This window comes from Cervus elaphus, chromosome 5, assembly GCF_910594005.1.
Source record: "Cervus elaphus chromosome 5, mCerEla1.1, whole genome shotgun sequence".
NCBI lineage: Eukaryota > Metazoa > Chordata > Mammalia > Artiodactyla > Cervidae > Cervus > Cervus elaphus.
Window position 1 is genome coordinate 16,840,632 of NC_057819.1, and position 25,789 is coordinate 16,866,420.

Here is a 25,789-nt window from a genome sequence, read left to right on the forward strand (position 1 = left end):
GATTGCCCCACTACATCTGGTTTGGAGCCCCAGTTCTGGTCCATACCATCTTTCATGAATTGCTCAGATGCCGATCTATCTCAACTACCCTCACTCCAGTTCCCAAAGTGGACCCCTCTTTCTTCTGTCCATCCCAGGTAACCATCTGGGTTGTCTGCACAAGTTAGATCTACCTGCTTCTCTCTCCTCCAAGGTGAAAAAGTGGAGAGGAGAAGGACTCCTTGACGGCACACTTGGGAGAAAGTAGAGGGTACCGGGACAGGCCCTGCCTGGGCGGTGGCTGCTGCCTGTGGACACACCAGTCTCCAGCGGCCCCCTCGGCGGTGTGTTAGTGCCCCAAACTGAGCGCCTTGCTCCCTGCCCACCTGTTGGGGAAGAGAAATCAGTGAGGCTCAGTGTTCAAACTCTTAAAAGAAGGATCATAGAGCCGGGAAAGCAAATCATTAAAGTCAAGAGGAAGTAGTAAGTCTGCTACCTCCTGGGTAGGGCTGGGTGCCCAACTGGATAGAGTTGGGTCGCCTCCTGTGGTGCTGAATGAATTCAAATTCAACTGCTTTAAAAGAGGAGCTGGTCATCTTCAGCCTGTAGGTCAGTCAGTCTGCCATGTAAAGGGTCTTCCCTTTCCCTTCCCTGTAAGACCCTTAACCTGTAAGTCGCTGTGTCTGCTTGATGGCCCCTGGGTGTGTCCTCAAGGGGTGCCTTTCCCCTGTGTCTCAGGCTGGCTGGCTCCTTCTCTCCTCCCTGCTGCCTCCCCCACGCCCTCGCTCGCTCCCTCCCTCCAGTGCTGGAGGCTCTTGGCCCGGGTCCCTGAGCCCAGGCAGGTGCAAGTGGAGGGCGCAGAAGGGTTGAGATTACGTCTCCCTGGAGTCCCGCACCACTGGCTTTTCAGCGACTCGCCAGGAGCCTGCGGCCAAAGCCCCAGACTGCGCCGACCGTGCGCTCCTGCGCCTCCCGGCACGGCCAACCTCGCCCATGTCTCAGTACGCTCCCAGCTCGGACTTCAAGAGGGCTTTGGACAGCAGTCCTGAGGCCAACACCGACGATGACAAGACCGAGGAGGACGTGCCCAAGCCCCAGAACTACCTGTGGCTTGCCATTGTCGCGTGTTTTTGCCCTGCGTACCCCATCAACATCGTGGCTTTAGTCTTCTCCATCATGGTGAGTAAATTAGAACCTGCAGCAGCCAGGCACAGAAGACCCGAGTGGCAGAACCCCCTCGTGGGGACTCCTCACACTCTCCCCTCTTCACCGCTCCCTTCCTCACTGCCCAGGGCACGGGGCTTTTCTGTCCTCTGCTCACCTTTCTCAGACTCTCCACACTCTTCCTCCAACCATCAGCGCCGCCTTTGTGCTCCCGGTGGTACTCAGAACCCTGACCAAGCCTCACCCGGGCGGCTTTCCACTTCCAGCAGTGCTGTGTATTCTCTCCAACCCGAGCAAGTTCTTCCTTGGACTTCCCGGCTTCCCTCCTGGCCTCCTCCGACATTCTTGGGCGCCCATCCACTTGGGCACTTGGGTGCCTCAAAGCGCACCACTCTTAAAGCAACAGCGCGCCCCATTCTCTGAGCGCGCAGGCTCTGCGCCCTCCTTGCCGCTCCGGGTCTCAAGCGGCAGCACCGTCTCTATTTATTTTAGCACATAGTCTTGTCTTTGCTGCGCCGGGGGTGCCGCCCCGGCCACTCTCTGAGGGTCCCTAAGCGATTCCCAGCGTCTTCTCGACCCCTGGTCCCACACTTCAGCACGCCCTCTCTGGGACACCAGCTCCTTTGCACTTCTTCCTCCGCCAGCCGACCCTTCTTCACCTCTTGGTCCCTCTATTCCAGTGAGCTTGCTCCCTCTCCAGGCATTTCTTTGGCGCCCCCTGTGCCGCTCTCGGCAACAATGTGCGCGCTCTCCCCTCTTTTCCTCTATCCCAGCGCTAGTTGTTCCTCTCACACTTGCTGCACAGGGACCCTATCTGCGCCTCTCTTCAGTTCAGTCGCTCAGTCGCGTCTCTCTGCACCTCTCTTGCCATTCCCCGAAGGCTCCCAGGCGCCCCTTTAGGCCCCGGAATGCACTGGGGACTCCTGCACCTGCAGCTCGCCCTTTGTGCTGACCTCCGCGAACTCTGCGCCTCTCTCTGCAGTAGAAGCTGCTGGTGCTACTTCCTGCCCTCACTTCCACTACCTTCTTCAGCTGCCCAGGTGGGAGCTCTGTGAGAACCCAGGAGGGTGAGGAGCTCTGGTGAGGTCCTAACCTTATAGACTGGGGCAGCTGGCCCAGGACAACCCTTGCAGCGAGCTCCCTCCCCCACCCACCCACCTTGCCAGACCCAGCTCCCCAGCCGCAGATCGGGAGAGTCCCCCGTAAACTCGGTAAAGATTGAGAGCCTCTACCTGCTTCCCCCCTGCAAGTCCAGCCACAGTTGCCCATGGGTGGCACTGTACTGGCTTCCTGGGTGCACACGGAGGCTTCATTTGCACTCACAGCTTGCCCTCTCTCATACCCCATTTGTAGGCTGTCTGCACCAACATTCAAGGGTTCAGCCGCTGAACTTCAGACTACTTGGGTTCAAATCCTAGTTCCATCATGTATTAGCTGTGTGATCTCCGGATATCACTGCATCTCTCTTCACCTCAGCCTCTTGGTCTGTGAAGTGGGGATAATCATAGCCATATTTCTCAGGGTGGTTGTGTTAATGAGATAAAGTGGGAACCTCTTGGAACAGGGCCCAGCATGGTGGTGCTTTTAGATCTTTACTCACATGTCACTTACTGAGAGCCTCTCTGATTACTGTTTTAAAATCAACCTCCCTACCCCCCCCCCCCCCACACACACACACTCGCAAGCTCTATTCTCCTGCAATTTTTTGCTCAGAGTAGTCTCTGTCTGATATATTATTCCATGTATTAATATGCTTATTGTCTGTGTCCCCTCACTAGAATATAAGCTCTATGAGGGCAGGGGTATTTGTTTTTTTGTTGTTGTAACTTCACCTAGAAGAAAATCTGGCTAGTGGTAGTTGCCCAATAAATATTGCAAAGTGAATGAATGAATGATTGTATGAATGGTGTTAATGGGTCACAATGTCTGTTCTCCTGCTACTTTATCCCATGCTGGAACCCTTGAACCACCGTATCAGTTTCCTTAGGACCAACCAGTCAGTTTCCTTTCTTCCTTCCTCTCCTGAGATATCCTGTCTTGGATGGTTTTTTGCAGCCAAGCAGGAAGGGGAGGTGTAGCAGCCACATTCTCTAGGCAGTAGCAGAGAACTGACTGGTATTAGTGCCCACACTCTATCCTGGTTTATTAATGAATCAACAGCCAATTTACTCCTTTTCCAGTGCCAAGTAGAAAACTGCCTGCAGAGGCTCCCCCGCTCCCCCCCATCCCACATTCATCTGAGATGAGCTGGAACTCCAGCTGGTGGTGACAGGTTGAACGCTAATGATGCCACTTGGTGTGTCCTGGGGGATAAGACTTCTATGTGCTTTGAATAGAAACCTTTTTCTGGCCCTCCTATCTCCATTCTCTCCCGCAAGATTTTTTTTTCACTTGATTTACAGCAAGAGACCATCCTATTGTCAGAAAATAGATATTGGAATCAGAAAGTTTACTGACCAAATTTCATACCTTTTTTTTGCTGAAGTATAATTGCTTTATAGTGTTGTGTTAGTTTCTACTGTACAACGAAGTGGATCAGCTTTATGTATACCCTTTTAAAGTGTTGGCTTCTTCATCTAGAAAATGAGAATGTAAAAAGCATTTTAAGAGGTGGCAAAAATGTTGTAAGGATAAAAGAGAATAAAAGTGTGTTAAGCCACCAGCGTTGCACTTGGTACAGGCAATAACTGGCAGACAGATGGATAGATTTGGGGCTTGGATACATCATATGTCGTGTATGAAAACAAACAGAACGTCAAACTAACGTCAAACTAAGCTTCCTACACCCTCCAAATTGTGCTGCCTCTAAGGTACTGGAAGCATTTTCCCTTTGAAACAGTGCAGACCTCAGTTTGACAGGTTTCATAATAAAGACTCTAAAGGATAAAGAGGAAGTGGAAGGGGGCATAGGAGGAGGATGGCTGACCAACTGCCAGGTGTATGCTTTCCCTGGGGAGTCTGGTGATGTTCAGTCCTGGCTATTTTCAAGTCTCAGTCATCTGTAATTTGTGATCAGTCGAGGCACTAAATAGGGGTGCCATTCCCCATGGAGGTGCTTGGAACTATGTGGGAAATATCTGTGTGTATCAGTGATTTGAGGCACTACAGGCATTTGGGGGGGAAGGGCTAAGAATATTAATATCCTACAATGCTGGAGACTGTCCCCACAATGAAGAACTGACCCACCCCAAACATCAGTAGCATTCCAATCAAGAAATACAGGGAGATAATGCAAACTGACATAAATATTGACAAGCCTCAATGTAATTCATTCCCAGAACTGTAAAAAGAGCCAGGAAACTCAAAACAATCAATATCTTTATTTATTAAATCAAGTCTGAGAAGCCTTCTATCAAATCACAAAGTTGAAGTAGGTGCTAGGGAATCATAAAACCTCTTTGAAAAATACACATTTGAGAAGAGTGTTCTTGAAGCTGTTGGCATCTGCAGTCTTTCCACCATCCCAGGCAGAGCTAAGGGAGTCCTGGGGGTTGTGAGGAGTTCACCACTGAAGAGAGTTGGTATAGTATGGCTTGTCGTGTCAGAATATTGGTGGGTCAAACATTGCCAGAAGCAGGGACATGGAAGTCTTTGCTTCCCCAAGTACTAAAAATCTATTTGTTGAAAGTGCATTTAGGGACTTCCCTGGTGGTCCCAGTGGTTTCACCTTCCACTGTAGGGGGTGCAGTTTCCATTTGTGGCCAGGGAGCCTCACAGCCAAAAAAATCAAAACATGAAACAGAAGCAATGTTGTAGCTAATTCAATAAAGACTTTACAAATGGTCCACCTTAAAAAAAAAATGTAAAAAAAAAGTACGCTTAAGCTATACTCAGTTTCAGGGAGACATATCTCATGAATTTCCTGCAGGCTGGATCACTGCTAGCCCGTATTACATATGTAAATTTGAAAATAGCACCCCTCATCCATACAGATGGGGCACACGACTTGGAAAGTGGAGCCCAGAGTGGTTTTCATTCGTTGTACTCCTGCCCATTCCAGGCTATCTGTTTATTCCATATGAAAGATGGAATGTGGAGACTGCCCACATGAATTTTACCCTGGAAAAAGATTGGTTGTTCACTCAACAAATATTTACTGAGCACTATTGCTAAATGCCAGAGTCTTCCACACTTCACTGGGCTTTCCTGGTTTCTCAGAAGGTAAAGCATCTGCCTGCAATGTAGGAGATGTGAGTTCAATCCCTGGGTCAGGACAAAGACCTTGCCTGAAGCTTGTTGGCTTTGTTGGACAGCTTTGTTATTGATACCCATAGATTTTAGATATGCACATGTCCCAGGCTGCCCCTGCCTTGATGGCTACTTTCATAAGTTTTCTCAGTATGTGGCAGAGGGTGGCCACTGACATTTGGAATTTCGGAATATAGATTTTAAACCGCTATTGGGGTCCTTTCAATAGATATTTTCAATAGTCCTAGATTATTAGAGGTACAAGATGTTAATCTGTGTGTTCCTAGAAAAGAAAACACATTTTAAATGTCATTTTAATTTACTGATAAAATTTTATAATGACTTTCTCATAACCTAATATGGGAGATATAGATAAAAACAAGATTGGCCACTAATGAATGGTTGTTGAAGCTGGGTTATGGGAACATGGAGATTTGTATATTGTTCTGTTGCTTTTTAATATGCTTGAAAATTTACATAGTAAAGATGTTTTTGTTGTTGGTTGTTGTTAAAAAGAAAAAAAGAAAGAAAAGTCCCTCCTAGAGTTGTTAAACATCGCCCAGGTAACAAAACAGCAGCTGTTAAATAAGTTGGTGAAACATGCCATGGCTGAGGTGCAGTTTGTCATGAATTTATAAGCAAACTGCATCTGACTTGTAATGAATTTTAATGGTGACTTCGGAGGACACCTTTAAATAGTCCTCAAGAGAAGGCCAGGTAGGAGGACTCACATCCTAGAACAGTGCTTTTCAAAATTTAACCTCTTGAGGAGCTTGTTAAAATGCAGGTTTCACTCCTCTTTCAAAGTTTAGCTGGAAAACTGCCTCCTTTGTGAAGTCCTTGATTACCCTCTTGCCCTCACCCTAGGTTGTGTCCCCTCAACCTACACTTTGAGTAGCTTTCTCTCAGAGTACTTTTCCTTCTTTGCACAGTTTGTGACCGTGAGCCTCTTGAAGCTGCACTGTTGGCTGTAGCACTTAGCACAATGCTGAGCACATGGTTAGTAAGTAACGTATGTCTGATGAATGGATGGATGGATGAATGGCCCCAGAGGCCTAAATGTGTTCCTACCTTTATCTCTGAGGATTGCCCTCTCTTCCCCTCTGTGTTCTGCATTTCTGCCAAAACTTTCTTGAAAAACATCCAGGAAAGTCAGGCTAATGCCAAGGGTTGCTGAGAAGTTAGCCAAGGCTTACTTCTCAAGGATAGTTTCGCTGGCTCATCTGGCACCCACCAACATTCCCACACCACAGGCCAATGGATCCACCTTTGGAAATTGGTTTCTGTTCTCAATTGATTTTCTTCAATTCAAAGCTGCTTTTCCAGAAGTATGATGCTTTCAGTGCAGGAACCTGTATACACCTAGTTTCCATTTTTGCAAGTTCAAGAATTAAACCAGATTTTCTAAAACCATGCTTCTCAAACAACTGGTTCTGCCCAATATTAATGAGTTTATTTTTTTAAAAGGAGTAAGGAATATGGGAGGGGTGGATTGAGAACACAAATACTACGTTAAGCAAAAGTGTACTGTTTCCTTTCCTTGGGAGTCTCCTGAAACCTTGGACCAACCACTGTTTCTTGTGGCTCTTGGTCAGAAAATGTAGCATGGTGCATTTACTAAGCATGTTGCCAAGCATCTTTTGATTCTAAGGCTGATATGCCACAGAACACAAAAATACTGTTCTTAGTGATACATTGGTTCTCCTTTTATTGAGTTGACCCACTGTTGATAGAACAAGAATAGAGTTCCCTCACTAACGTTCGTGTGTGGAGACCCACCTCTCCACCTTTTTCCCAGCAAAATGGGTTTTTTTTTTCCTGATCAGATCATGTCCTTTTATTTTTTTTATTGAGGTATAGTTGATTTATAAAGTTTCAGGTATACAGCAAAGTGATTCAGTTTTATGTATGTGTATATATATGTGTGTGTGTGTCTGTGTGTGTATGTATATATTCTTTTTCAGACTTTTTTCCATTATAGGTTATTACAAGATGTTTAATATAGTTCCTTGTGCAATATAATAGGTCTTTCTTTATCTCATTTATATATAGTTCAGTTCAGTCGCTCAGTTGTTTCCAACTCTTTACAACCCCATGACTGCAGCACGCCAGGCCTCCCTGTCCATCACCAACGCCTGGAGTTTACTCAGACTCATGTCCATCGAGTTGGTGATGCCATCCAACCATCTTATTCTCTGTTGTCCCCTTCTCTTCCTGCTTTCAGTCTTTCCTAGCATCAGGGTCTTTTCCAATGAGTCAGTTCTTCGCATCAAGTAGCCAAAGTATTGGAGTTTCAGCTTCAGTATCAGTCCTTCCAATGAATGTTCAGGTTGATCTCCTTTAGGATTGACTGGTTTGATCTCCTTGCAGTCCAAGGGACTCTCAAGAGTCTTCTGCAACACCACAGTTCAAAAGCATCATTTCTTCGGTGCTCAGCTTTCTTTATAGTCCAACTCTCATATCCATACATGACTACTGGAGACACCATAGCTTTGACTAGAGGGACCTTTGTTGGCAAAGTAGTGTCTCTGCTTTTTAATATGCTGTCTAGGTTGGTCATAGCTTTTCTTGAAAGGAGCAAGCATCTCTTAATTTCATGGCTGCAGTCACCATCTGCAGTGATTTTGGAGCCCCCGAAAATAAAGTCTCTCACTGTTTCCATTGTTTCCCCATCTATTTGCCTTGAAGTGATGGGACCAGATGCCATGATCTTAGTTTTCTGAATGTTGTGTTTTAAGCCAACTTTTTCACTCTCTCTCACTTTCATCAAGAGGCTGTTTCGTTCTTCATTTTCTGCCATAAGGGTAGTGTCATCTGTGTATCTGAGGTTATTGATATTTCTCCCGGCAATCTTGACTCCAGCTTGTACTTCATCCTGCCTGGCATTTCGTGTGATGTACTCTGCATGTAAGTTAAATAAGCAGGGTGACAATATACAGCCTTGATGTACTCCTTTTGCGATTTGGAACCAGCCTGTTGTTCCATGTCCAGTTCTAACTGTTGCTTCTTGACCTGCATACAGGTTTCTCAGGAGGCAGGTCAGGTGGTCTGGTATTCCCATCTCTTTAAGAGTTTTCCACAGTTTGTTGTGATCCACACAGTCAAAGGCTTTGGTGTAGTCCATAAAGCAGAAGTAGATGTTTTTCAGGAACTCTCTTGCCTTTTTGATGATCCAGCAGATGTTGGCAGTTTGATCTCTGGTTCCTCTGCCTTTTCTAAAACTTGAACATCTGGAAGTTCATGGTTCACGTACTGTTGAAGTCTGGCTTGGAGCATTACTTTACTTGCGTGTGAGATGAGTGCAATTGTGTGGTAATTTGAACATCCTTTGCCATTGCCTTTCTTTGGGATTGGAATGAAGACTGATCTTTTCCAGTCCTGTGGGCACTGCTGAGTTTTCCAAATTTTCTGGCATATTGAGTGCAGCACTTTCACAACATCATCATTTAGGATTTGAAATAGCTCAACTGAAATTCTATCACCTCCACTAGCTTTGTAGTGATGCTTCCTAAGGCCCACTTAACTTCGCACTCCAGGATGTCTGGCTCTAGGTGAGTGATCACACCATTGTGTTTATCTGAGTCACGAAGATCTTTTTTGTACAGTTCTTCTGTGTATTATGTTATAGTAGTGTGCATCTGTTAAACCCAGATTCCCAATTTTCCCCTTTCATAGCTATAAGTTTGTTTTCTATGTCTGTGAGTCTCTTTCTATTTTATATATAAGTTCACTTGTATCATTTTTTAAAACTCCTACACATAAGTGATAAATAGTGTTTGTCTTTCTCTGTCTGACTTCAGATACCTAGTGTGATCATCTCTAGGTCCATCCATACTGCTGCAGATGGCATTATTTCGTTCTTTTTATGGCTCAGTAATATTCCATTACATCTGTACATCTCTGTGTGTGTGTATACACACACCACATCTTTACCCATTCATCTGTTGATGGACATTTAGGTTTCTTCCATGCCTTGGCTGTTGTAAGTAGTGCTGCTATGAACATTGAGGTGCATGTATCTTTTTGAATTAGAGTTTTTATCTTTTCCAGATATATGCCCAGGAGTATGATTGCTGGATCATATGTTAGTTCTATTTTTAATTTTTTAAGGAACCTCCGTACTCTTCTCCATAGTGGTTGCACCAGTTTACATTCCCACCAACAGTGTAAGAGGGTTCCCTTTTCTGCACACTGTCCAGCATTTATTATCTGCAGACCTTTTGATGATGGCCATTCTGAGTGGTATGAGATTATACCTCATTGTAGTTTTGATTTACATTTATACAGTAATTAGCAATGTTGAGCAACTTTTCATGTGCCTATTGGCCATTTGTATGTCTCCTTTGAAGAAATATCTATTTAGATCTCATTTTTTGATTTTTTTTTTATATTGTGCTCAACACATATTTGTAATGGATCTCACTAACCAGACTCTGGCTGATGGTCTTGCTCTCTCATTATCTTTTTTCCTACATATGGAATTCAGAAACTTGACTCTCTTGTTTCTTTTATCCCTTATCTCATGCCTTCTATTCCCCAAACTAAAGTACACCCCCTATAGTTACCTCCCTCTTCTGATAATTTCATTTGTTCTTTGTTCTGGATAATTTTGACACTGTGGTATTGCCATTATTATTACATTTGTCCATAAGTATTTACTTCTCAAAGCATTTTCACATGGATACAATTCTACTTGTTTCTCAAAATTCCAGGGAGATACACAAGAAAGCTGTTATTTCCACTTATCCATGAAGAAACAAGGCTTGCAAAGGTGACCCTAGTGGACAGAAGTCAAACATGACGGTCATCACCACCATAAAGTTCACAGTCTGGCCTCTTGAAGCATTAAAATCAGATAGCTAGATTTGCCCTTTGATAGGAACACAGCTTTGATGTCCTGGGAGCTTTTTCTTTGAATAGACTTGCCTCATCCATATAAGAAGCGTTTGTATAATACTCTCAATCAAGCCTGGCAGAATTTCTCTCTAGTTTTATTTTAGTGATAGGCAAAAGGACAATTCTTCACTTGTCCATGAAGATATTTATGAAGAGCAACAGCCCAGAAGCCCAAGAAGATGACAGACCATCTTGAATGGATGAATGGTGATGATGAGGAAACATGCCTTATGATCTGAAAGTCTAGTCTTTGAATCCCCAGCACTACCTTTAGGCAAAGAAACTTAGGAACAAGCAAAACCAAAACAAATTCCAGAGTCCTCTGAAAACTCAAGCATTATTACTAAAAATATTTACTGAGTGCCCGTATCCATCAAACTGTTTTGATGGAACTTACTATCTAGGAGTCTGGGATCTAAGACAGTACTGATCTATGTAAAGTGAATTGTTACACCTGGACATTTAAGTATCTCAGATTATGTTTAGGCATTGATGTTAAGTTTGCACAGGTATGTGAGTGTGTATGTGTGTGTGAGAGAGAAGAGGGAGGGAGGAACAGAGAGAGAGGCTGAAAGGGAGAAAACCTTACTTACTTACCATTGGCCAAATATGTACCAGAGATAAAGGAATAGTGAAGATGAGGCTGGTTTTGAAAGACAGAATAGATGTTTTAAAGAAAAGAAAACACATTCTAAAATTAGGAGTTCAGTATTGGTGACTCAGTAGATCAAAATATGGGCATAGTCACAAATAGCAAATAAAAATGTTAAATACTAGAAATAAACATAGGAAATAAGCAAGAGCTATACAAAGAAAGCTTCACCAAGAGATTAAAATTTTTAAAAATTAAATGGAGAGGAATAACACTATATATTAGATGTTCATCTGAGCATTAGTGATGAAATGAATTATAAAGTGAGTTAATAAACATGAATCATGGTGCCTGGCTCAGAATAATTGCTTAATTAATATTTGTCACTGTTGTGGTTTAAATGTGAAAATTTGAAGATGGAGATAAATAGTGATTCCAACAGAGGAGTGTGACTAAGTAAATTATAATACATTCATTTAAAACATAGAATATTTTATTAGAATCATGTTTGTGAAGAATTTTTATGATACAGGGGAATGTTGAAAGTAAAAGATAAAGTGAGGGGGGCGACTGTAAAGTGGTATACACGATAAGATTGCGCTGTCTTTATCAATTAAAAGTGTTCGCACATCTACATGTATGTGTCTGGCTGTGTCCCTCTGCTGCTCACCTGAAACAACCACAACATTGTTTATCGCTATCTGTTCTCTGTGCTTAGTCGCTCAGTTGTATCCAACTCTTTGCGACCCCATGGACTGTAGCCTGCCAGGCCCTTCTGTCCCTGGAATTTTCCAGGCAAGAATATTGGAATGGGTTGCCATCTCTTCTCCAGGGGATCTTCCCAACCCAAGTCTCCAGCATTGCAGGCAGATTCCTGACCATCTTTTTTTTAATTGGAGGCTAATTACAGTATTGTAGTGGGTTTTGCCATACATTGACATGAATCAGCCGTGGGTGTACATGTGTTCCTGATCCTGAACCCCCCTCCCACATCCCTTCCCCAGATTCTTGACCATCTTGAGCCACCAGGGAAGCCCCAATATTTGCAGGATTCTTGGTAAATCTTGGTAACCTTTGGCTATTATAACTTCAGATTTTACTATAATAAGTTTTTACTTTTTCTATAATAAATGTTTAGACCTTATTTCTAGTCTGAAATAAGTATTTTCCTAAAGATACTGCAAACCTTTAGCAAGGAGGAGGAAGGAGTGATAACAAGAGAATTCTTTTCCACATTGAAAGGTGGTTCTACTTCTAAATCATTTGTTCTTATCAAGCTGAAACTGTCAGCTCTATCGTTCACTTAAGACAAATGTTTTTTTTATTCTGATGTGTTCTAGTCTTGAGAATCTCTAAGGACAGAGAAACCACAGCTTAGCACAGTTCCTGCCCAAAAGAAATGATTGGAAAATATCAGCAGTTTAGTTATTTTGGTTCTGAGTTTTACTGGGTTTTTACCTAAGCAGAAGCTTGCCTGCACTAATATAAGCCTACTTTAAAATATTTTTTTTGAAATCTAGTTGGCATGTAATTTTGTGGAAGTTTGTCGTGCACATCACTCTGGTATGATACATTTCTGTATTGCAATATGATGCCATTGTAGCATTAGTTAACACCTCTATTATGTCACATAATTTTCTTTTCTCATGGTGGGAATAATTAAGATCTGGTCTCTTAGATCTTAGATATTTAGAGTCTGATGTTTATATACAGTATTGTCTATAATCTCTATGCTGTGATTAGGTCCCCAGGACTTACTCTTCTACCAGTTGCAAGTTTGTACACTTAACATCTCTCCTGTTCCCCAGCTCCCAGCCCCTAGTAACCACCACTCTACCCTCTGTTTTTGTGACTTTGCCTTTTTTAGATTCCACATGTAAGTGATATCATAAAGTGTTTGTCTTTTTTTGCTTGACTTATCTCACTTAGCATAATTCCCTCAAGGTCCATCTATATTGTTGCATATGGCAGGATTTCCTTCTTTCTCCAGGCCGAATAGCGTTCCATTGTATGTGTATATGTACCACATCTTCTTTATGCATTCATCAGTTGATGGTCCCTTAGGTTGCTTCCATATGTTGGCTTTTGTGAATAACGCTGCTATGCAGATGAGAGTGCAGATGTCCCTTCAGGATCCTGCTTTCATTCCCTGTGGATGTGTCCCCACAAGTGGAATTGTATCAGGTAGTAGTTCTTTCTCCAAGTATGCTGTGCTGTGTTGTGCTTAATTGCTCAGTCGTGTCCGACTCTTTGCGACCCCATGGACTGTAGCGCACCAGGCCCCTCTGTCCCTGGGAATTCTCCAGGCAAAAGTACTGGAGTGGGTTGCCATGCCCTCCTCCAGGGGATCTTCCCAACCCAGGGGTCGACCCAGGATCTCCTCCATTGTAGGCAAATTCTTTACCAGCTGAACTACCAGGGTGATACAGAATGTTTTAACATTTTTATTTATTTATTTAATAAATAATTTTATTTATTTTTAGCTGTGCTGGATTTTCATTGCTACACGGGCTTTTCTCTAGTTGTGGCAAGCAGAGGCTACTGTCTAGTTGCAGTGTGCAGGCTTCTCATAGTGGTGGCATCTCTTGTGGAGCACAGGCTCTAGGGCGCGTAGGCTTTAGCAGCTCGGTGCGCAGGCCCAGTAGTTGAAGTTTCCTGGCTTTCGAGCATAGGCTCAATAGTTGTGGTATATAGGCTTAGTTGCTCCAAGGCATATGGGGTCTTCCTGGACCAGGGGTAGAGCCTGTGTCTCCTGCATTAGCAGGTGGACTCTTCACCACGGAGCCACCAGGGAAGCCCTCATGTAGTGGTTCTATTTTTAATTTTTTTAAGACCCTCCATACTGGTTTCCATAGCTAAGTCCACCTGTTTGTTCCCTTACCCATGTAGTGAGGGTACCTGATGCTTCTGAGATGAGTCTTTCATGCTTTTGAAGAACATGTGATCCGTAATATTTTTCCACACTGTCTCTTCAGTAAGGATCTACCAAGAGAAGGAAATAGCAGACACCAGAGATGATGGCTCTGTTAGGTAGTTACAATAGGAAACAGGAGTCCAGAATGGCGGTGGCTAAAAGACAAGGAAGGGAAAAGCCCACGAAAATAGAACAAAGGAAGGTCCAAGGACCTGAGTGAGGACCTCAGGTAGAACAAACAGCACTCCTGGCTGGCCCAATTTACATAGGGCAGGCCCAAGGGAAGGAAAAAACATAAAAAGAGGTGCCAAAGGGCCGGGGGTCTCTCAGTTTTCCGCCTGCGCACACTCGCTCGCTCTCTTTGCATCTTTTGGGTCGTCATGCCCTCATGCCTCAAGGATGTATTTTCTTCTTTTTTTCTAAATAAAACTGATCTGTCTGAGAACTATAACATGGACTGTCTGAAAGCTGTGACAGGCCAAGGGCTTTAACGTCCATCGCTTCAAATTTTTGTTGTGATGAGACAGAACCGAGGAGATTACACTCCTCTGACAGCTCCATCCTTTCAGATATCCCATGAGCCCCCAAAAATCTCTTCCATATTTGTGTTTGATTGTGGCAAAGTCTAAGATCCATTATCAAATCAAATGAAAACAGGAGGTAGGAATGTGGCAAATAGATTATCTGCGTGGCCGAAGACAGAGGCAGCCTGGGTCACCAGCCTTCTCTTCTGTTTATGGCTGTTCCTCGCCACCACAGCAGGAAGCCGGATGCATGGCAGTTAGCTCTGAAGTTCATAGAGAAAAGCTGGGAGAAGATGAGGGAGGAGAGCTTTAAGTCAACACAGAGAAACATCACTTGAGTGTGTTTGCTACCCTCAGAGAAGGAGCCATAGGACCTGGGAAATTTTCAGCCATTGCTTCTCAAGGGTAGAACGCAGGGGGCAGGGGTTCTCACAGTTCATTCATTCAACAATTTTTGTACACTTACTATGTGCCAGATACAATGGGGACCAGGTAGATACATGCTAGCTTTATACAGCTGACGTTCTGGACATCTCTGAGCTAATAGGTTCTCAGTGAACACTGTTCTTGTCCTTGAGAATTCTGAACCAGTTAAGAAATAAGACACAGAAAACAGACAAGTTGTATGGAGCATGTCACTTCAAATCCACAGTCAAAGGGGTCTACTCTGCCCCTAAATTGGACAGGATTATCCAGTCTCCATGAGAACCACAGGACAACCACAGCCTTCCCTTGCTTGTCAGATGAGGCGGTCGAGGTCTCAGCTCTCTGGCAACTTAACGTATGATTCGGGGAAGACAGACCATACACAAGTTAGCACATAAACAAAGTCATTTCAGAGTGATAGACACTGAAGAGAATAAACAGGGACGTATGAGAGGAGGATTAGTGGGGGTAGGTGGTGAAGAGAACCTACTTTAGAAAGGGTGATGGGCAAAGGCTAAAAGGGTGATAACTAGCCAGCCATAGAAAGACCTGGACAGAGCCAGAAAGTGCAAAGGCCCTGGGGTGCAATAAGCTTTGTGTGTTCCCGGGATGTATGCTATGACATCTATGTCATCCACTTAAAATGGATTTAACTCCCCGGGGAAGGAACCCCAGAATAGGCCACAAAATAGAAAGGTCAGGCTCTGTTAGCCAGTGGAATGTCAGATGCAAGCTCTTAACAGACCATTACCTTGCTTTGCTCTCAAGCCACCCCGCTCCCAGACTTAGCACCAGTTCCTGGTTTACTCTTCCTTCAGCCCTCATTGCAAACTAGAGCAATTACTCAAAGCTAATTTTGTCCCTGAACTAAGATCTATTTTTGTCTGGATCCCAGTTTTCCTGGGCATAAATGACCTGTGCATTTAAAAGGGGCTTACATTAATGTACAATAGCCCAGGTTTCTCTGGCTTTTTATACCTCCCTGCTAAATCAACTCTCCGCAGAATTCCTGTCTGTATTTTTAGATGTTTTTCACATGCTCACACGAAAGTCTAATCTTCTGTTAACATGTGCAAGCCTGGCTTCTGCTTCCAATGGACTCTAGGATAACTACCAGGCACCCCCATGCTGATTCTCAACCCCACCACCATCTCTTGCCAGATCCCACCAGTTTCTCTAAGCCCCATCATCAATCCACTAGAGCCCTCAATGCACAAAAGCTCTGTCACTAGGTCTTGTTTCTTTAAAAACAATACAGTGTACAACTTAGTGATTTTTAGTATATTCACAACGTTATACAATCATCACCACTATTTAATTCCAATAAATTCTCACCACCCCTAAAAAAAAAATCCCACACCTATTAGCAGTCACTCACCACCCCTTTTCCTCTCAGATCCTGGCAACCACTAACCTGTTTTCTGGGTCTATCAGTTATTGTTGGCAACAGCTAATCTGTTTTCTGGGGCTATCAGTTTCTCTTGGGAAATCTGTATGCAGGTCAGGAAGCAACAGTTAGAACCAGACACAGAACAACAGACTGGTTCCAAATAGGAAAAGGAGTACGTCAAGGCTATATATTGTCACCCTGCTTATTTAACTTATATGCAGAGTACATCATGAGAAACACTGGGCTGGAGGAAGCACAAGCTGGAATCAAGATTGCCATGAGAAATATCAATAACCTCAGATATGCAGATGACACCACCCTCATGGCAGAAAGTGAAGAACTAAAGAGCCTCTTGATGAAAGTGAAAGAGGAGAGTGAAAAAGTTGACTTAAAGCTCACCATTCAGAAAACTAAGATCATGGCATCCACCCTATCACTTCATGGCAAATAGATGGGGAAACAGTGGAAACAATGGCTGACGTTATTTTGGGGGGCTCCAAAATCACTGCAGATGGTGACTGTGGCCATGAAATTAAAAGATGCTTACTCCTTGGCAGGAAAGTTATGACCAACCTAGAAAGCATATTAAAAGGCAGAGACATTACTTTGCCAACAAAGGTTCGTCTAGTCAGGGCTATGGTTTTTCCAGTAGTCATGTATGGATGTGACAGTTGGAATATAAAGAAAGCTGAGCACCGAAGAATTGATGCTTTTGAACTGTGGTGCTGGAGAAGACTCCTGAGAAGCCCTTGGACTGCAAGGAGATCCAACCAGTCCATCCTGAAGGAGATCAGTTCTGTGTTCATTGGAAGGACTGATGCTGAAGCTGAAACTCCATACTTTGGCCACTTGATGTGAAGAACTGACTCATTTGAAAAGACCCTGATGCTGGGAAAGATTGAAGGCGGGAGGAGAAGGGGAAAACAGAGGATGAGATGGTTGATTGGCATCACCGACTCGGTGAACATGAGTTTGGGTAAACTCCAGGAATTGGTGATGGACAGGGAGGCCTGGTGTGCTGCAGTTCATGGGGTCGCAAAGAGTCAGACATGACTGACAACTGAATTGATCAGTTATTGTGGTTATTTCACATAAATGGAATCATACAATATGTGATCTTTCGTGTTTGGCTTTGTCAGGGAATGGAAATTTCCCCCCTCTATCCCTCTTGAGTTCTTGTGGCTGGCCTAATAATAAAATTGACACAAGACAAAATAAAAAGAGACAAATTTTAATTTGTGTGCACAGAGGTCTTTAGAAGAGGACCAAAGAAGTGGCCAAAGCAAGGCAGCTTTTATATCAGACAAACCGTAAATTTGTGAGAATGCAGCAGGACAAAGAAACCGTGGTTTGGGGTGCTCAGTTAGTGAAGAATCTGAACAGGATTTTGGCTTGGGTGGTAAATTTTAAAAGTAGCAGAGTTTGTTTATACAAGCTTCTCAGCCTGAATTCCCTGTATCTGTCAATAAGGGCATCTTTCTACCTCCAGATGGAGAGCCTGCACCTTCCACGTGAGTTTTATTTCCTGCTTACAGGGAGACAGAAAGGGGGGTCAAAGGGTCCCTCTTGCATTGACCATTTCTTTAGTAACTTTAATTCAAAATTAACCATTATGCCATTAAAACATGTTTTAGGCTGGCCTGCCCTGGGCCCCAGCAGCTTCTTTGACTCAGTGCAGTGTTTTCAAGGTTCATTCACACTGTAGCTTATGTCAGCACTTCCTTCTTTTTAATACTGAATATACCACATTTTGGGTTTTATTCACTTTGTTGTTGGACATTTTGGGCTGATTCCGTTTTGGAGGCTGTTGTGAATAATGCTGCTGTGAATATTCACATACACCTTCTATGTGAACATAGGCTTCCTATTTTCTTGGGCATATACCTAAGAGTGGAATTGCTGGGTTGTATAGTAATTCTGTTTAACTTTTTAAGAATCTGCCAGCCTGTTTCTAAAGCCACTGCACCACTTTACTTTCCCACCAGCAGTGTCTGAAGGTTCCAGTTTCTCAGTAATGCTTGCCACTGCCTGTCTTCACCGTTCTGGCCATTCTAGCAGGTATCTTGTTGTGATTTGCATTTCCCTAAAGACTAATGCCTCTTGATGAAAGTGAAAGAGGAGAGTGAAAAAGTTGACTTAAAGCTTAACATTCAGAAAACTAAGATCATGGCATCTGGTCCCATCACCTCATGGGAAATAGATCGGGAGACAGTGGAAACAGTATCAGACTTTATTTGGGGGGGCTCCAAAATCACTGCAGATGGTGACTGCAGCCGTGAAATTAAAAGACGCTCACTTCTTGGAAGGAAAGTTATGAACAACCTAGACAGCACATTAAAAAGCAGAGACATTACTTTGCCAACAAAGGTCCATCTGGTCAAGGCTATGGTTTTTCCAGTGGTCATGTATGGATGTGAGAGTTGGACTGTGAAGAAAGCTGAGCACCGAAAAATTGATGCTTTTGAACTGTGGTGTTGGAGAAGACTGTTGAGAGTCCCTTGGACTGCAAGGAGATCCAACCAGTCCATCCTAAAGGAGATCAGTCCTGAGTGTTCATTGGAAGGACTGATGCTGAAGCTGAAACTCCAATACTTTGGCCACCTCATGCAAAGAGTTGACTCGTTGGAAAAGACTCTGATGCTGGGAGGGATTGGAGGCAGGAGGAGAAGAGGGCGACAGAGGATGAGGTGGCTAGATGGCATCACCGACTCGATGGGCATGAGTTTGAGTAAACTCCAGGAGTTGGTGATGGACAGGGAAGCCTGGCGTGCTGCGATTCATGGAGTCGCAAAGAGTCGGACACGACTGAGCGACTGAACTGACTGAAAGACTAATGAGACTGAGCATCTTTTCTTGTGCTTATTGGCTATTTGTATATCTTATTTGGAGAGCTTTTTATTCACATTCTTTGCCCATTTTAAATTGTCTTTTTCTTGCTGAGTTGTAAGAGTTCTTGGTGTATTCTGCATATGAGTCCCTTATCAGATTTCTAACTTGCAAATCTTTTCTTTGGTGGATAGTCTGGGCCTTGCTTCTTTCACTTGCTTTGTGAAACTTGTTGCAGGGAATTAACTGTGTGTTCCAAAGTTTTTAGGGAAACCCTACCTTTTTTTTTTTTGCTTGTAGCCTCTCTTTCCTTTGGTTTGCCATTTGAACCCTAGGCTGGCAGTAGATTTCAAAGGTAGGCACTGAGTGGGTCCAGGCTCTGCACTCAACTCTGGATTCTAATGTCGGCTCTATTCCTTCAACTAACTTCTCTGGGCCTGGGTTTCCCCACCTCTCCAACAGGAATGTTAATGCAGACCTCTCTACATTGTTCTCAGAATTGCATGAGATGATGCTGGGCCCTTTTATACTCTTCTCAATAAAGCCCCACCAGCAACCTGTGTTGTAGGTACTATCATCCCCATTTTACAGAGGAGGAAAACAGATTCAGATTCATCCCTCCAAAGCTTTATTCTCCTTTGGGTTCATGGCATCCCACTCCAGTATTCTTGCCTGGAGAATTTCATGGACAGAGGAGCCTGGGGGGCTACAGTCCATGGGATCGCAGAGTTGAACACGACTGAGTGACTAACACATACTTAGTTCAGTTCAGTTCAGTCGTGTCCGACTCCCTGCAACCCCATGAACTGCAGCACTCCAGGCCTCCCTGTCCATCACCAGCTCCCAGAGTTTACCCAAACTCATGTCCATTGAGTCGGTGATACCATCCAACCATCTCATCCTCTGTCGTCCCCTTCTCCTCCTGCACTCAATCTTTCCCAGCATCAGGGTCTTTTCCAGTGAGTCAGTTCTTTGCATCAGGTGGCCAAAATATTGGAGTTTCAGCTTCAATATCAGTCCTTCCAGTGAACACCCAGGACTGATCTCCTTTAAGATGGACCTGTTGGATCTCCTGGCAGTCCAAGGGACTCTCAAGAGTCTCCTCCAACACCACAGTTCAAAAGCATCAATTCTTTGGCACTTAGCTTTCGTGATAGTCCAACTCTCACATCCATACATGACCACTGGAAAAATCATAGCCTTGACTAGACAGACCTTTGTTGGCAAAGTAATGTCTCTGCCTTTTAATATGCTGTCTAGGTTGGTCATAACTCTCCTTCCAAGGAGTAAGCATCTTTTACTTATTTACTTACTTACTGCCATATTAAAGATCTGTCTGTCTGTTGTATAACATCTGTAATAAAATCGGGTGGAGCACAGTTCACATACACACATACAAATACTGGGAGGGTGGCCTCCATTTAGGTGAAGAATTGTCAGTGACTCTGACTTATGACGTAAAGGCTAAAGGACTAAAATTCCTTCACAAATGTTGACCTCAAGCTGAAAATTCCTTCTTCTGGTCATTCAGACAGCAAACCTGTGTCTGCCATTCTAGGGCAGAAGCCCACCCTTCAGAACTCTGACACGGAAAGTTAGATGACTCAGTTTACCCTTTGTTCTGCCAGCACCAAAATAACAGGTTGCCTTGGTCAGAAAATTATGCTGGTCGATTGTTTTGTTTTGGTGTCTGTTTTGCTTTGCTGGTGGATTTGTTTGGTTTTTTGACCCCATCAAAGGGAACTAAAGGAGTACTAAGTGTCCTCCTTTAGGCACCTGGAAATGGAGTGGTGAGTAAAGAGAGACATGGTGTCCGCCCTGGTGGAGCTCACAGTTAGAAATACTCAACACGGCCACAAGCAGCAGAGTGAGTAGCCCTGAGCCACACCAAGAGCTGTGTACTAGTAAGAGAAGAATTCATTGTGATGTTGGGAACTGCAATTCAGGTGACACAGATTCAGACAAAACTGGAAGAATGTTCCAGGGAAGAGAAAGACTCAGGGGCTTGTAAAGGGAAAAGCCACAAGGTTGTTAAAGTGGTCTGGAAGGGGTTAGGATTGATTCTGACACAGAAAAGGAAATACCTTTTCCAGGTGGGATGGACTGACATGAATTATTTTAGGGTAAGGGCCTGATAAGTATCCAGAGTTTCTGGAACAGCAGGGAGGTGAAAACAAATGAGCTATTAAATACACTTTGGTAGGGTTCCCATTCCCTTACCCAACTTTTCTCCTTCTTGGTTTTGCCCAGCATTAAGGAAAAAAGACCAGTAAAAATCCAAAGTTCTGCTGTTAAGTCCCCTTCTTCCTTGGTACGGCTCAGAAGGCACATTTCTGTTACTGGGACTGGTAACCAAGTGGGGCCTCAGCTGTCACTGATGCCTCAGTGGGAAGTTGCTCTTCTGGAAAGCTCCTGATGTCTGATAGTGGTCTGTGATCAGAGGGCATAAATCATGTGTGGGGTATGGGACCAGAAGCCCCTGAGTGGCCCCCCATCATTGACGCCCCTTGCCTTCCAAAGGAGAGACTTTGTGGCCTTCTGTGGCCTTCAAGTTCTGGCCCCGACAAGGTTCTCCAGGAGCCCTCCTCCCTGTTCACCTCCCCCACCCTACCCCCCGCCGCCTTTCCTGGCCTCCATCCTCGTCTAGGTCATTTCCTCTGCTGGGAGCCCTCTCCTCTGTCCATCTCATGTGGCCAGTGACTTCTCATTCTTCCTGTCTCAGCTTACATGTCAGCTTCCTCAGGGCAGCCTTCTCAGGTCACCCCATCCTAAGTCTGTCCCCTGACCTAGGCTCTGACTCAGCCCTGGTCTGTTTCCTTCGGGGCTCCAGAAAAGGAAGATCAAAATGGAGTTGATATTGCTAAGAAAGCTCTTGAAAATGAAGCCAGGGGAGCCACTGAGGAAGTGTGACTCCTGCATGTTAGGTCAGGGCCTAGCATAGAATAGGCACTCCATAAATATTAACTATATTTATTTTAGCTATTTAGTTTAATAAAATTAACTACTTTATGTTAACTAATTTATTTTAGCATGATAATTCATATAACTATAGTTAAAGTTATAACTATATATTATTTTATAAATATGTAAATGATAAAATATAAATATATAAATAATAACTATATATTATTATTATTATGTTCATTATTATAACATAATCCCTGGCTTCACCTCCAGCCTTATCTTATACTCCCCTTCCTCTCTCCCCTCGCCCACTTTTCATGCCTACATTTCAGTCACATTGGATTTTCTTTAGTACCTTCAGCAGAAAAATAATTTCCCTCTCACATTTGCTGTTTTCTCTGCTGGGCATCTTCTCCCTTTTTGCAGATCTGGCTCCTTCTCAGGTCTTCAGGTCTTGACACCTGCCCCAACTTGAGGGAGAGCTTCCTCCCACCATCCCATTTTTCTTACCTTAGTAATATTCTGTATTCTTGTTTACTTGCATGTTTTGTTGTTGTTCAGTCACTTAGTCATGCCTGACTCTCTGTGACCCCTGGATTGCAGCATACCAGGGTTCCCTGTCCTTCATTGTCTCCCAGAACTTACTCAAACTCATGTCCATTGAGTTTCTCATCCTCTCATCCTGCTTCTCCTCCTGCCCTCAATCTTCCCAGAATCAGGGTCTTTTCCAATGTGTCAGCTCTTCACATCAGGTAGCCAATGTATTGGAGCTTCAGCATCAGTCCTTCCAATGAATATTCAAGATTGATTTCCTTTAAGATTGACTGGTTTGATCTCCTGGCTGTCCAAGGGACTCTCAAGAGTCTTCTGCAACACCACAGTTCTGAAGCATCAATTCTTTGATGCTCAGCCTTCTTTATGGTCCAACTCTCACATCCATACATGACTCCTAGAAAAACTGTAACTTTGACTATACAGACCTTTGTTGGCAGGATGATTTCTCTGCTTTTTAATATGCTGTGTAGGTTTATCATAGCTTTTCTTCCAAGGAGCAAGTGTCTTTTAACTTTGTGGCTGCAGTCACCATCCACAGTGATTTTGGAGCCCAAGAAAATTCCATGTTTAAGTATTTCATTTTCAGTCTTTACCAAAATGTAAGCTCCATGAGGGCAGGAAATGTGCCTGGCGCATAATTGATGCTTAGTAAATAGTTTTTGAATGAGTGAATGACTGGATGAATGAATGAATGGCTGTCCATCCAGGACAGTGGTTCTCAACTCTTCTCACAGTGACCCAAGAAGCTTTTCAAAAAATACTGATGTTGAAGTCTCATCCCCAGAGATCCTGATTCAGTTGATCTGGGGTGGGGCTTGGGCACAGGAATTTTCATGGGCATTTTGGGAACATAGGTGATTCTAAGATACGGCCACCAGTATAAAGAATGTTAAACATATCCATTTAGAGAGTTTCATCTGAGATCTTCACCTGACAGCCACCCCATAGGTGATGCTGTCTCATCCAATATCATGTGGGATGCAGCAAGAGCTCTGCTCTAAAGACCAGAGGGAATGGACAAAGTACTCTTCATATTTTCCTGGCTCAGGACAGGAGATCAACTTTGTCATTGACATAAAGTGTCACAGAGTCCCAGAACATGGGACCCATTGGTGTTCAATGCCAGTTATTAAAATTTACGGAATTTTTCTGGGTGTCTGCTTCTTGGAAATGTGGCTTCCAGCTATTACCTGTACCTTCTGACAGATGGCCAGGAGGCTTGGCTGCATGGCCTCACAGCATAGTCTTGCTGGTCCCTGCTGCAGCCTTCTTGTGGTTGGGCATAGAGACAATCATCCTCATTTCTGGCTCCCAAACAACTTTCCTGCCAGGGTATTTGCATATCATGTGTCCATCCAGGGAAGGGACGTATAAACAAGCTTGAAATTACCAGATGCAGTGAGCATGACATCACTAGTATTTACTACAGGAGAAAGGAACTTGGCCACTTTTCTGTTCCCAAACGTGACCTTTGCTGGTTCAAGGCAGCTGACCAAGACCTGAAAGCTCTTTTTAGGTTTTGTAATGACTGTTACATTTTGCCAGCATAAGCCCAGCCTCACAGAAAAGGGAAGAACCACTGCTGGGGACTCTTGAGGCCTTATAAAATATTTGAGGACAACCATTTTTTCTACATGCTGACAAATATTCATTTGACTCACAATGGAATGATAAGAGCTGGAAAGAATCTAAAGGTCTTTCTTTTTAACCTACTCTGCATGGTGAACGGAGACTGCAAATTGCTATTTAGCACCTTAAAATAAAGGTACTTGGTTTATGAAATTATGAGGAAGTGTCACAGCCTGGAAGTGAACTCTGGGCAATATCCAAATGCCACAAATCTAAATTAAAAGACAACAGACTTGGACATGAGAAAGGGTGTGACTTACAAAGGGTAACATGAGAGAATTTCTTCTTTTTTAAATTGAAATATAGTTGATTTTAAATGTTATGTTAATTTCTACTGTTCAACACAGTGATTCAGTTACATATATATATATATATATGTACATTCTTTTAAAATATTCTTTTCCATATGGCTTATCATAGGATATTGAATACAGTTCTCTTTGCTATACAGTAGGACCTTGCTGTTTATCCATTTTATATATAAAAGCTTACATCTGCTAACCCCAAACTCCCACCTCATCCCTCCCCCAATGGCCACCCCCTTGGCAACCTGTTCTCTGTTCGTGAGTCTGTTTTTGTTTCATAGAGAGGTTCATTTGTGTCATATTTTAGATTCCACGTATAAGTGATTTACTTTTTGTGACTTACTTCACTTAGTATGATAATCCTGGTTGTACTCTTGTTATTGTGAATGGCATTATTTTGTTTTTTATGGCTGAGGAGTGGTCCATTGGATATAAACGTATGGCATCTTTATCTGTTCCTCTGTTGAGGGACATTTAGGTTGTTTCCATGTCTTGTCTATTGTGACTGGTGCTGCTATGAACATAGGGGTGCATCTATCTTTTTGGAATTATAGTTTTGTCCAGATATATGCCCAGGATTGGGATTGCTGGATGGTATGGCAGTTCCATTTTTAGTTTTCTGAGGAACCTCCATATTGTTTTCCATAGTGGCTTCACCAACTTACATTTCCACCAAAGTGTAGGAGGGTTCCCTTTTCTCTATACCCTTCATGAAAGAATTTCTTTATGGCAATAGTCACTCCAATCTGCAGGCGACAAAATTTCATACAGCTATACACATACCCCAAAACAACAACAACAACAAAGAGTGCATGTGAAAACTGGTAAAATCTGAATAAGGTCTATAACTGAGTTAATAATATCAACCAATGTCAATTTCCTGGTTTTGACCAAGTATTGTGGTTACTTAAGATATCATCATTAGCCAAAGCTTGGTGAAAGGTACAAGGGAACTCCTAGTACTATATTTGTAACTTTTTATGAACCCTAAACTATATCATAATAAAATATATAATTTAGGGGAAAAAGACAATGGGCCAGGAAAAACTGGGAGAGAATTTTGCAACATACATAATACATTATATTATTTTCTGTGCTATTCTTAGAGTGACTGTTGTCATATGTGACTATTGAGTATTTGAAATAGCACCACAGATTTTAATGATAAAAGTTTGGACATGTTGGGTTAAATAAAATATTATTAAAGTTAATTTTACCTCTTTAATGTGGCTACTAGAAAAGATTTTTATTTTTACTGCACTGGGTCTTTGTTGCTGCATGCAGGCTTCCTCCAGTCGTGGAGAGTGGGGGCTACTCTAGTTGCAGTGCCTGGGCTCCTCATTGCAGAGCATGGGCTGTAGGGCACTCAGGCTTCAGCATTTGCAGCCCATGGACCCTGTAGTTGAAGCTCACAGGCTCCAGTACATGGGCTTAGTTGCCTTGCAGCATGTGGAATCTTCCCATACCAGGGATCGAACCCTCATCCCCTGCATTGAC

General features: G+C 43.4%; 1 protein-coding gene across 2 annotated transcripts in view; it reads left to right on the forward strand.

The window, feature by feature from the left end:
• Positions 1 to 811: 811 nt before the first annotated feature.
• Positions 812 to 25,789, forward strand: part of TMEM233 (transmembrane protein 233) — a 44,444-nt gene continuing 19,466 nt past the window's right edge. The window contains exon 1 of one of the 2 annotated variants that reach the window (XM_043901808.1): positions 812 to 1,158. In XM_043901808.1, coding sequence (XP_043757743.1) covers positions 973 to 1,158 — 186 coding nt within the window. In that variant the 5' untranslated portion in view covers positions 812 to 972. The remainder of the gene's footprint in view (positions 1,159 to 25,789) is intronic. The other variant, XM_043901809.1, reaches the window with a different exon arrangement.